General features: G+C 26.9%; 1 protein-coding gene across 1 annotated transcript in view; it reads left to right on the top strand.

Moving 5' to 3' along the window:
- Window positions 1-13893, top strand: part of LOC101235711 (nuclear cap-binding protein subunit 1) — a 151597-nt gene that overhangs the window by 82610 nt on the left and 55094 nt on the right. The window contains exons 16-20 of the mRNA XM_065816367.1: window positions 2659-2723; window positions 4306-4368; window positions 5834-5911; window positions 9745-9848; window positions 9926-10060. Coding sequence (XP_065672439.1) covers window positions 2659-2723; window positions 4306-4368; window positions 5834-5911; window positions 9745-9848; window positions 9926-10060 — 445 coding nt within the window. The remainder of the gene's footprint in view (window positions 1-2658; window positions 2724-4305; window positions 4369-5833; window positions 5912-9744; window positions 9849-9925; window positions 10061-13893) is intronic.

Genomic DNA, 13893 nt, shown 5'->3' on the forward strand with positions numbered 1-13893 from the left:
TTCATGTGAGGTCTTGATATTGAAGCCATTTTATTATTAGTAATATATTTTATAAAGGACATCAGTAAAAGTGACAGTAGTTTATCACTTTATTGCTTTTACTCTTTTTCTCTCTCTTGCTCTCACACTCATGTTTATGTACTCTACATATATGTTTACTACTAGCAAATGTACTTGTATACAAAGCAAGCAAATGTAAATGTACAGCTTGTGTACTACACATATGTTTACTTCTAACAAAGTGTGTGTGTGCACAAGCTTTTCTGGGAGTCAATGAGTAAAAAGCCAATCAAAAGTGCCCGCCTTGATGTGTACACAAGCTTTTCTGGGAGTCAATGAGTAAAAAGCCAATCAAAAGTGCCCGCCTTGATGATTTTTGCCCAGATTATCAAATTTCACTCTGAATTTTTCAATGTTATGATTAAAGTTTTTAAAAACGATGTTATAGAGAAATTAAAATGATTTTAGATTAGGTTTTAGTATTAATTTTTGAAAGTTACACTGTATTGTTTTTTTTTGTGCTTAGTTCCATTTATTTTAATTTCACTTTGCTGTGTTTTCACTTCATTTTTGTTCCAGAATTGCCATATTTGAAAAGATATCTGATCTTCAAAGTTTTAGTTTATGTAAAACCATGTACTTTGTTTTCATGGGGCGAGTTAACTTATATTTGTTAGTGAAAAAGTTATTAAAAACAAAACAAAACAATAAACTTACAACTACAAAAGTAATAACATTATAATAATGTCATTGTTATTATATTACTTACATTACTTTTATATAGCAATTATAACTTTTATAATTTACTGTTAGTTCAAACGACATTTTATTGAAGTAGAAACCAACCTTTAATTGAAGTAGAAATGCATCTAGAAAAATAGAATTGACGTTTAAATAATATCAAAAACATATATAGAGCTTTTATTAATACATACTTTTATAAACAGTTTAACATTTTTAAACTGTTAATAATAGTCTGAAAAAACAATGCGCAATAATTTTAAAATCAGCCAATAAAAAATTTTTATCAGATGATTTTAAAATTAATGCTTTTCATATTACTTATTCACTAACAAATTTAAGTTAGTTTGCCCTATGAAAATAAAGTGTATGGTTTTGCATGAGCTAAAATATGAATGCCAGATTTTTTTCCAGATATGGAGATATCTGGAAAACAATTGTCTGGATACAATTGCTTGATTCAACCCTTTTTTTGTGAGGGCTTTTTAAATAGATGTTAATATATACAGCCCTTGGAATTAGGAAATATAAGGTTGACAAAAAATTGCTGACCTAAAACCATTTTAGGTTGGCATCAGGTCCGCACAAAATTTTGAAATAAGGTTCAACAAATCAACAAACATGCAAACAAAAGTTTTGATGATTTTATTTTTATTATTTTATCTATTATTAATAAAATATTTGTTTTATTTTTTTTGATTTTAACTGTTGTTTACAATTAAAAAATGGTTTGTATTTGAAATTTAAATGAAATGTTCGTTTTGCCATTTTATCTTAATTTATTATTTTATCTATTATTAATAAAATATTTGTTTTTCAGTTTTGATTTTAACTGTTGTTTACAATTAAAAAATGGTTTGTATTTGAAATTTAAATGAAATGTTCGTTTTGCCATTTTATCTTAATTATTTTTTTAAGAGTTTTAAAAAAAAAAAATTTTTTTTAAATTTTTTTATTTAGAATTTAAATAAAATAATTAAAATTAAAATCAAGTTAAAATTAATAAAATAAAACATGTTTTACTTTTTTTATTCTAACTATTTTGTTTAGAAATTAAATAAAACATTCTTTTTTCTGTTTTCATTTTGATTATTTTGTTTACAATTTAAATAAGATGTTTGTATTTAGAATTTAAATAAATGTTCGTTATGCCCCTTTTATATAATTATTTTTTAAGAAATAAAATAAAGCTTTGTTTTTTCCGTTTTTATTTATGTTTTGTATTACTTGATTAAAAAAAAATATATATATAATCCAAAAAAGTATTGCACATTTATTAGCATATTCTAACTAAAGTTACAGATATGTGATCATGAAGATTTTGATTAATGTGCTCCTAAATATACTTTCATTCAATTAAGATAAGAAATTTGTTGCTATATCTTTTTCTTACATAGATGCTCTTATTTCAATAAATGTTTTGAAGTCCCCACCTATCACAAATCACTCTTTACATCTATCACAAATCACAAACCACCTATCACAAATCACAAACCACTTGACCCAAATCACAAACCACCTATCACAAATCACAAAACCACCTATCACTAATTCAGTATGATATCATTCATAACTATATTTTAAATATCATATTAAATTTCATGTTAAATAGATCATTGCTTTTTTTTTAAGTCTTAAATGCAAAAATAAAATGACCTGGGTTGAGAATCTGTTAACAGTGATTTTTTTTTATGATTTAATTTATGATTTTTATGAATATATGATATTTATGATTATATGATATGAATATATGATATTTATGATTTAATTTATGACTTTAATTGATTTTATTAAATTTTGATCTGTGCCATTTTGTATTCATTAAAATGTTGTTTATATTATTTATTATTTAATGTTTATTTAGTTGTTTTAACATAACAGTAGTTAGTTACACTTTTCTTAACAATGAAAACTTAGATTGCACAAGCTGTTGAATTGTTATTTGACAGATTGCCCACCATGAATGTAACATGTGTTGATCGGTAAAATTATAAATTAAATAAATAAAAATAGCTTTTTGACATAAGTTATGATTATTCAGTATAAACAATCATTTCTTATTGTTTTTAGTTATTAATCATTTTAATCAGAGTCAAAAATATGTTATGTTTATAGTATTTGAATTTATCATGTCTTCTCATCAATGAGTTATATATATTGTGTAAAGTATATTCTATAATATAAAAAATATAAAATATTCTATAATATGAAATTGATGGGCTTGTTTTTATATTTGCGGAGACTTTAAAAAAATTCACAAGCTTTGCTCCTTGGTATAAGCAGGAAACCTGGTGGAAATAATGATACAATCTAGACCAGCATTTTCAAGGTTGGAAGTAAGTGATCAGGTTGCTGTAACATCACCATTTTGGATTTAAAATACCTGTATCAAAAAAAAAAAAAAAACTTCCTAACTTTTATGGTGTACTGATTGGAATACTGCAAATTTCTTTGGAAAATTATTAACTATTTGTTCAATTCTTATGCAAAAGATTTGTATAATTCTCTTAGACAAGGTTGGTATAGTTCTCTTGAACAAATGTAACTAAAATATAATTACAATTCCTTTAGACATTATTTTACATGAAGGAATTCTTGTGTGAATGAACATAAAAATCGTAGTTCTATAAGTCTTGATGAAAAACAGTTAGTAGCTTAACACTTTATAGATTATATAATTAATACTATTATTTAATACATATATATTTAAATAAATGTTATATAATTATAGTAAAAATGTGTACATGTTATCATAACACTCAGCAATATTAAACATTACAACACAAACATGTTTAAGTTATTTAATCTTTAGCTGAAAAAGAAGTGTCTGTTAGTGCAGAACGCTCACCAACTTCAGAAGGTCCTTTTAAATATGCACAAAAAAGCAAAAAAAGACAAGGTTCTGTGTCTATTTAGCCTGCTTGTTTTTTGTGTAATATAGAATCCCCCGATCTTCTTCATGCTTCAGAATTGACATGTTTCAGAATTTCAAAGTATCACCAACAACGTGTTGTAACAATATAATGCTGCTGCAAGATTAAAAAATATACATGTGGTTACACGCAGTCTTGTCAATGAATTTTTGAAAACTTCACTTTGCATTTGAAGTTCAATCGCTTTGTTGTTTCCAAGATATAGGCTTCACGCTTCAAGTGTGTGCAACCCAGTATAAACTTTACCTCCATGACCCAATGTGAATTGGGTTAAAATCATTTTTTATATTTATTAAGGATTTCTCCGCCATATCGGTTACCATCTTGGAAATTAAATTTATCAAAAAGTGTAGTAGTAGACACTGAAATTAATTTTTCAGCTATTCTAAAATTTGAAATATTTTATAAAACTCATTTTTAAAGGCCGTTTTTAGTGGCAACAAAATGACAGCATCACATGCGTCTAATCACTTACCCCCCATCCTAAAAAAAAAAATTAATATAAAAAGTCTAGCCTTTCTCTTAAATTCCTACCAAGTTTCATGCTTGTACTACTAACTGAACAAAAAAACACAGTATGTCTCTACTATATAAATTAATAAAGACCTAAATTTTTATGTTATTTTAATAGATTTATTGACTGGTTTTCATATCATCTGAGTAACTTTCAGTATAAATGGACGTGGGATGATTGGTAAGGTTTAAGTTATTATAAATCTAATACAAGATTTTTTATCTTTTATTTTGAAGGTGATTTATTTACTTTCTATTATAAGATTCTAACTAACTGTATAGAGTTGGTTACTATAGTAACTACAGGCTTGCTGATTAAGCGTTACGTGTTAGGCTTTTAGAGAAAAAGTTTAGGAGAAAAAAAAAGAAAAGTAGTTTCTATTTAATGCCAGGTTTAAGTAATCAACTAATTTTAAGTGACAGAAATTTCAATACAGGTCAATTTATAAAAAGTTTTTGTTAAAAAAATTTGAATTATTTTTTGAATTTTTGATTTAAAAGTTTTTGCTTTTTGGTTTTCCAATAAAAATAGCACTCAAACTAAGTGTAGCACTGTACTCAAACTAAGTGTAAAACAGGTTTCTCAATTTTTTTAAAGACATTAAAAATAAACTATATACTTGCTTGAGTTTTGTGATAGCATACAGACAAATAATTGTTACTATCAACTTTTAGCATAAAATTTTTTGAGTTAAATTTATTCTACAGTGTGAAAGATGATTAAATTAGAATACAGTGTGCAAGATGATTAAATTAGTCTAAATCATCCAAGATTTTCTTTATTCCATTTACCTCTTCAAAGCTGAGAGGGGCAATACAGTTATGGAGGCTACTTTGAGTTGAGAGAGGATTGTGGTTACTATCCTCTCTTAACTCTTTAACTCAGCTGAAAAAAGCTGTTGAGCTGAAAAACTTTTGAGCTGAAAAACTGTTGAGCTGAGCAGCTCAACAGTTGAGAAAAGTTGAGCCCTATTCTACCAGAGCAGCTCAACAGCTGAGAAAGAACAGAGCAGCTCAACAGCTGAGAAAAGTTGAGCCCTGTTCTACCAGAAACATAATGGAAGTCGAGTTTTGAACTTCTCGCTTATGAAGCTAGCGCTCTACCACTACAATTCTACCACATATTAAAGATGACTAAATTAGTGTACAGCATACAAGATGATAAATTTAGTTGACCAAAAAAAAGCACTGTCAAGAAAAGAAAGTAGTTTAAAAAAGAAGTTATTTTCTTTTCTCAACAGAAGAAAAAAAAAGGTTTTTTCTTGACAAAAGAAAAGAAATTATTTTATATTTAAAAAAACTGGAAATAAAATAAACATCCCATAACATTTGTGCATAGTAAAATCTTTTTATTAATTTTTTTAAATTTTTAAAAATTAGTTCTTAATTAAAATACTTTTATGGTAATTTATTAGATTGCAGTAGTTTAAATAAGGAAATGTCTACAAAAAGCAAATAAAAAGAGTTTAATGATGTCAAAAATCTCATTTTGTTTAAGTGAATTTTTATATTTATATTAGTATATTTACAACCTTGTCTTTTTAGCTAGTGCTTTTATCAGCCATAATAAGCTTTTGTTGAAAGCATATAAAATTATATATTTCTTTGTTTTCCATTTCTTATGAAATTTAATATCATTTTTATAGGATTCAATATGCTGATAGCAGTGCAAGTGATGACCAACGTTGTAGGTTTATTACCGAAGTGCTTGCGAAATGTCAAAGGTATAATAGTTTTTGTTTTTTTTAATAGCATTCTAATTAAAATCTTTTATTTAAGTTAAATATTATTTTGTTAACTTGAGTAAAGTTTAAAAAAATTAAAAAAAAAAATTAAATATAGTCGTGAAAACTATATAAAATGATTACCACCAACATTTTTAGCTTTTTTCTTCTTAAATATGAATAAACATCCTTAAAGACCAATTATGAACTACACATCTCACAACTATGAGCTACACATCTCACAACTATGAGCTACACATCTCACAATTACCAGCAACACATCTCACAATTTCATGAATATTTGTTTCTTGTCATAAAATGATATATCACAGTAAAGGGGCGAATTAACTGATATTTACCAGTTTGTAAAAATTTATGCTGAAAAAACAACAAATGTACTGCAACAAAAATAAAGTTCTTCCATAAAATTCTGACAACTATTATGTTATAAATATTTGTATAAAACAGATGTTAATCCAGGTAATACAAATACAGAATAATAATACTTATTGATATATGCCAAAAAAAAGAAATGATTAAAAATTATTACTTTAATCAACTTCAAAAGCGTAAACAAATAAATGAAGTTTAAAGACATGCATTTCATTGTGATGCTAGTGGCCCTGAATGTACGAGCATTAATTTTAAAATTAGCTTCTCTCAACCTGACGGACAAATGACTAAAGGAAATACTCGTGTGACTTGGTTATTTGTGAAACATGATGAATTGTTTTTTCATAAAAACTTTTACCCAGAAATTAGCGATCAAATATTGCTTTAAATAATATACTTTCAAAATTGCTAAATGGCTTTAGCCCATCACAATTTAAAAAAATTTATAAAAGCCTTACTTAACAATTTCATTTAATAAAAGGTCTTTGTTGAGATTATTATTATTTTTTCATACATTTGTTGAAACCTGATTTGAAAAAGGCGTAATTGTTAATAACATATTGAGTTGAAAACTTATTATATTTAAATTAAATTAAATTTTATTTTGATAATTTTTAGTTATCTTGGTTTTTTAATATTCAACATATTTAAATCATTTTTCATGATAACAAATCTAAAAAGACTTGTGAATTTGTCAAGACAAACCCAAATTAAAGTCTCCCCCTTTTTCCTTTTTATCCATAAGATAATTTATGAGATTGTTTATGAAACTATGAGTATAAAGAAAACTTTTAAAAATAATTTTTGCTAGGTTTCTTTATACTTTTCTTTATCAAACCTCATTAAAGCCGATACTTTTCCAAGTGAGAGAAAGATCAAGGCACTTGTTCACACAGAACTTTTTTAGTTAATTTAAATAATTTTATGAATATTTTTTAACTCTAAATGGATATATAAAGCTTAAAATATCATATTTTAAGATAATGTAATAAATGTAAATAATATTAAAAAAATAATAAAAAATCCTCAGGGTGTGACAATAAAATCCTCAAGGTGTGACAATAAAATTCTCAGGGTGTGACAAAATTAACTGTCATGGTTATGAATAGCTAAACTGTTTCTTAAACAAACTGTAAACTATAAAACGTAAATGTAAATTAACATAACTAAAATGTATAAGAGGTACCAGAGAATTAATTGTTTTAAAAATAATTGGAATGAGGCCTGTGTTGTTATTCAGTTAAATGTACATGAGAGATATTTTGTAGTGTGTGTGTGTGTATGCGACACTTTTAATATCTTTTGTTGTGTTATGTGTATTAGCCCATCATATTTTGATCCTCATGAACAATTTTTAATACGTGGAGTGTCGTAAAACATTCCCAAGATATTAAAATCTTTATGAAATTTTTATATTTTTTATTTTGAATGGCTATTTATACTTGCCTCACTCTTTTAAAGTATAACATTTTTACATTTTTTGAGTTTTTACGGGCATTTTCAAACATTCAGTGCTAATAGAAATTTACAAATCATTAACTATATAATAACGTCATTACAAGTAATGGAAGGTTTTTTATCTATACTGTTTGTGTGCATTTCTTTTACTATTATTTTTGTTAACTGGTGGTATTTTAAAAAAGCCCAAATTTGTTATGAAATTAAAAAAACATGGTTTTTAGACACGATAGTGTTGAGGCCCAATACACAGCAATTAGTAATTTATTAGATGTTTTTTCTCTCATACAGTTCCCCTACTTCTAGCCCTGGCTTTTTAAAGGGGGTTTGTACAAAATTAGCTAAGTTTCCTGACCGACCATTATTCTTGTTAACCTTCTCCCATCATGTTGGAGAGCCGTAGCCGTAAATAAAACTGAAATAAACTTCATGTTGCCATAAATAAAACTGAAATAAGCTGGAGAATAAAGTATTTATATCATAAAACCATAAAAGGTAAAAAATAGTAATGTAAAGATAAAACTGCTTCATTTTAAATTACTTTTTTGCAAAAACAAAATGTATAAGTTTCTAATTTTAAAATTATTTACATTTAGACTTTTAAGAAGTGTAGAGATTATTGTGAATTTGCAGAAAAAAATCAGACAATTAGGTGAAAATTAACAAATATTTCACACGCGTTGAATTTCATGAAATTAAATTTATATTCATCAATAATTTTTAAGTATTGTTTTTCAATTTCTAAGCATTCAAAAATTATGACCATAAAAAATTTGTAACCTCCTCAAATTGAGGGAGTTTAAACTTTATACTGTCATAATTTATGAATTCTGAGAGATAAAACTATGAAACTTAAAATTTATTGTTGAATATAAACTTAATTAAGAAAAGAAAAAAAATTATTTTACCAACTTGTTGCTCTCACATTTGGGGCAGGGGGGATGAAATTTTAGGGCTAATTTTTTTCCCAGACTCCAATCATTACAATAACTTGCAAAGCATCATTATATGTCATAATTATAAACATACAAATGTTTGAAGTTTGTGCCATGTTTGTTAGCTATCTCAAACACCATAAAATGCTGGATCCTTCACTGATCTGTGGTTCAATGCCTACTGTAGGCTTTTTTTCAACATGAAGCAAGCGTAAACTTCCAAGTTAAATGCTTTTCCTCGGTGCTCTGTGATGCGACCATTAGGTCTTCTTGGAGCACCTATAGTAACCACAAAAAAAATGTGTGTATATATTTTTGAATCACATTGATATGTTTTGATCTAGTTTAGTTTACAACAAAAGATCGAAATTTCTTTACCCAATCTTTTAAAGAAACTATTTTGGATTTGGATTTGTTTGATCTAAGACTCCAGTAGCAGTACTTTAAAAAAAAATATCATTTGATACCAAAATGAGGTAAAAATCATAAGGTTTGTTGTATGACTGAAAAAAAGCTTAAAGATCAATAAAAAATCACTTTACAGTAGCCAAAGTGTTAATTTATCTATCGTAATCAGTGGAAGATTGACACAACATATTTCTTAAATTAATAAGCACAGTGTTTTTTTTGGTATAGGAACACATAAATAAAATATTGTTGAACAAATTAACTGAATTTGACATAAGAATCTATTCTGTCAATGCTTGGAAATTGCCCTAAATTTAGTCAAAAATCATAAAAAGCGCAACTTTGAACAATCAATGCAAATACTTCTATCAATAAAAAATAAAAAAAATTTTCATATAATAATGACCTCTACACCACTCATTAACCACTCCGTATAAAAATTGGTTGTCGAAAAAAAATTATGGGATTGCTAATGTGTATGTAACACTTTTAATATCTTTTGTTGTGTGTATGTGTATGCAACACTTTATTGTTGTGTGTATGTGTATGCAACACTTTATTGTTGTGTGTATGTGTATGCAACACTTTTCTTTATGAGAATATTAGCTAAGATAATATAGTTTTTTAAATTGATTTTAGGAGTACATTTCATGAAAATTTATTAGAAATTCTTCCGAGTTTACTTTTACCATTACTTCCTGAACCTACGCAAGGATACTTTAGATACGAGTGCGCTGAAGCAGGTTATTTTTAATTTTCCAATTTATAAATGAACATTTCTTAAATTTTATATTTCAATTTTAAATTTCTATTTTTTTAGATGAGCCTGGTCACACCACAGTTCGCAAATTAATTGATGGAATTAAATCTAAAAAAGACACTCAATCTTTGCTTGCAACATTATATGAAATTGGTCCTTCAGAAAAGTCTTTTTATGAAAATGATGATCTTGTTGGTAAAATACAGATTGATTGCTAATACTACTAATATAATATTCTCAGTACCATGTAGTCAAGTGGAGAGGTTTAGTCTTAATATAATATTCTCAGTACCACGTAGTCAAGTGGAGAGGTTTAGTCTTAATATAATATTCTCAGTACCACGTAGTCAAATGGAGAGGTTCAGTCTTAATATAATATTCTCAGTACCACGTCAAGTGGAGAGGTTTAGTCTTAATATAATATTCTCATTACCACGTAGTCAAGAGGAGAGGTTTAATGCTAATATAATATTCTCAGTACCACGTAGTCAAGTGGAGAGGTTTAATGCTAATATAATATTCTCAGTACCACGTAGTCAAGTGGAGAGGTTTTAAAAACAGTCTAAAATGATTAGCACAAACTTTTTTATTAAATTTTTTAGCTTTTTTTTAAATACAAACAAATTGCCTTTTATGACCAGTTATGAGCTACACAACATCTCACATGTCATAATTTTCAGTTTCCTTTTATAAAATAATAGCAGCTCAGTACATACATTGTTTAATATCACCAGTAATTAAATGAAAAAAAAAATTCATAAAAAGTTTCTACTAACTTTGAAATTAAGTTTACTACTATAGAATCAACTAAAAATTTAAATTTTCATAAACATTTAACAACTATCATTTTTTAAATTGCTGATCACAAACCTTTAAAGGTTGACTTTATAAAAATACACATATGTGTATAAAAATACACATATGTGTCATATATACATATAAAGTGTCTGATGAGAAAAAGTCTTTGAAAACTAGTTTAGAAAATAATGAGCAATAAACAAACCTTGTTAAAATTTTCAAATTAAAACCTTATAAATAAGAATTACTATTTTTTTTATTTTATTTTCAACTTTATTTTTAATAAAAGGTGTTTTTCTAAAACTATGTAAAAGGAACCAAAACTTTATATTGAATAAGAAGTATTTTTTCACATTTCACACTTGTTAAATGTTAAAAAGTTATTTTTTAATCTTTTAGACTTTCGCTTATGAAAATTCTTGCTAAGTTTTGATAAAAGATAATTTTTAATGAAATGCATAATTTTTAATGAAATGCAAGCACAAAACTTATGGTCCATAAATCATGCAATACTAAAATTAACTAATAAATAAAACAGACAATATCGAACGTTTTCCTTCGCAGGGCATTTAATTAAACTAAAAATTCAAAAGTGCTTAAAGTTGATATTAAACACGCAGACTCTGCAAAGTATATGCATGCTAAGTTGATGCGTATGAATCTTTTTGATTGCTTAGAACAGGTATCTTGAATCTGATTTTTGAGGCTTGCAATGCACAGTGGACCAGAAAGGCAAATTTTGAGACAAAAATAATAACTAATTAATTATTAATGCTATAGTCATCAAATTTGGCACAAGTACTAATATGAGGTCTGGGCTTTTTTTGAAGGTATTTTTCTTATTATTTGGATGCTATGGATACCTTATTTTATATAGCAACATGTTATTTTTGGGAGTTGCAGGTTTTTTATTTATGCTATTCTCACTATACTTGTTATGCCTATTTATATGAAGTCAATGATACTTATGAAAGTAGTATTTTTTTAATATTTGGTTGCTATGGATACCAAATTTTGCATAGCAACAACTTTTTTATGCTAGTTGTAGTGTTTATTTGTACTGTGAACAGTATATTTGGTACTTATATTTCTTATTGTTTCTATATTTCTTTTTTTTTATTAATTGCCACACTTGAAAAAATGGTTTTGTCCACTACCTGGGCCATTGTGCATGTATCCCTTTCTTACATTACCCAAATTTTCAAAAAACCTAGCTAGAGATCAAAGTCCTATTGCATTTTATTCTTTAAAAAACAAGTTCATAAATTTTAAAGTTACCTATACCGTCGCAGTTAAACATCTGCTATTGAAAAAATATTTTTTTGTGGTTTTACAAACAATAAAAGTATTTGACCAAATTATTTAATCAAAAGTTTATCAAAAAAATATTTATCATTGCTGATAAGTTTATAAAAAATAGGCAATGCTTTTATGGTAATTGTATTGTTTTTTAGTATAGTAACTCTTATATAAATTCATGTACAAAATACTTATGAAATGTACAGTCTAGTTTTTATTTTAGAAAATGAAAAGATGTGAATTACACCATTATATAAAAGAAAACATTTGAGTATTTTATCTAAAGATATCAATAATGTTTAGGTACATATATTGGTGGTAATAGTTTAAAATTGGATCAATTTATTGTGTTGTATAAAAGAAAATGGAATAGATGCAAAAAAAAATTTTTTTTGAAAAGAAATTTAGCTCCTGGTTAGATAAAGACTTATGCAAAAACTAAAAAGTCAAAAAAATTCGGAAGACCAAAAATTAATTTCAATAAAGCATCAATTAAAACAAAACAAAACAAAGAAGGATAAGCAGTTTGGTGAAAGAAAATACACCAGAAGAATTATTATTTGCTGCAAGCAAAAAATGTAAAAAAGTAGGAAATTTACTATGCGCAAAAACATTTTCAGCTGATGAAGGACTTGCTTTAATTTTAGATTGTGGGCTCACTAAAAATGCATACCAACTTTTAAGATCTGCAGCAGCATTTAAAGGCCACAATAACTTGTATCCAGCATATAATAATGTTAAAGAATCTAAAAAACAATGCTATCCAGATATAGAAACTTGGGATGTTGACAGTTATTCAGCATCAATTAATATGCAGAGTCTCTAAAATCATACTGCTTTAAGATTGGTCTCTTTACAAAGTAATACTCTTTCACAAAGTTGCATGTCAAGATTAACTTTAAGATGGTTTGTGATGGTGCAACAGGTCAGGCCATATATAAACAAATTGCGCCAGATCAAGATGTATGCAATCTTAATATTGAAGGTAGCCTGTTTATTATCTGCTTTGTTCCATTGGAGTTAAGTGGATTTATTGGTACAGAAAAAAAAGTAATCTGGCTTAATCCTCGTCCTTCTTCAACAATGTTTTGTAGACCAATAAGGTTTAGATATGTAAAAGAAACCAATGAAGTCATCAAAGCAGAGGAACAGTTCGTTGAAACTCAAAAAGTTGAGTTAACAGTCTTATCAAATGGTTCAACGGTGCAACATATATTAGAATTAACCATGATAGAAGGAAAGGTTGCTAATACACTGTCTGAAAAATCAAATTCAGCTCAATGTTGCCTAGTGCATGGAATAGCTCCATCCAAGATGAAAAACATTGATGCATCCAAAAAAAAAAGTAACCATTTACAAAATGAACTTAAGTATGGCTTGTCAACATTGCATTCCTGGATAAAGTGCATGAAATGCTTTTTACATGTTGCCTACAAATTTGAAATAAAGAAATGGCGAGTATATGGAGCTGTTGAAAAACAGTCTGTAAAAAAAAAAGAAGAATGAATTTCATCGCAAATTAATTGAAGAACTTGGTTTGGTTGTTTTTGGCATGCCTAAAGCTAATGGCTCTGGCACTAGTAATGATGGCCACACTGCACTTCATTTCTTTAGGGAATCTGAAAAAGTATCTAACATAATTGTTTTACCAAAAACTATTCTTGACAACTTTTTTGTAATCCTATGTACATTATCCTGTAGTCTAGATGTTGATGCTGATAAATTCCAAGAGTATTGTTTACAAGTTGCTTGCATGTATGTAAATTTATTTCCATCGTATTACATGCCAGCAAGTATTCATAAAATTATTTTTCATGGTCATTCAGTTATAAGAAGAATGTCTCTTTCAATAGGCATGTTATCAGAAGAATCTCAAGAAGCAACAAACAAACAATTACGATTAAAATGTTCACGATTTTTTTTTTTTAAAT

This window comes from Hydra vulgaris, chromosome 13 (assembly GCF_038396675.1).
Source record: "Hydra vulgaris chromosome 13, alternate assembly HydraT2T_AEP".
Taxonomy (NCBI): Eukaryota; Metazoa; Cnidaria; class Hydrozoa; order Anthoathecata; family Hydridae; genus Hydra; species Hydra vulgaris.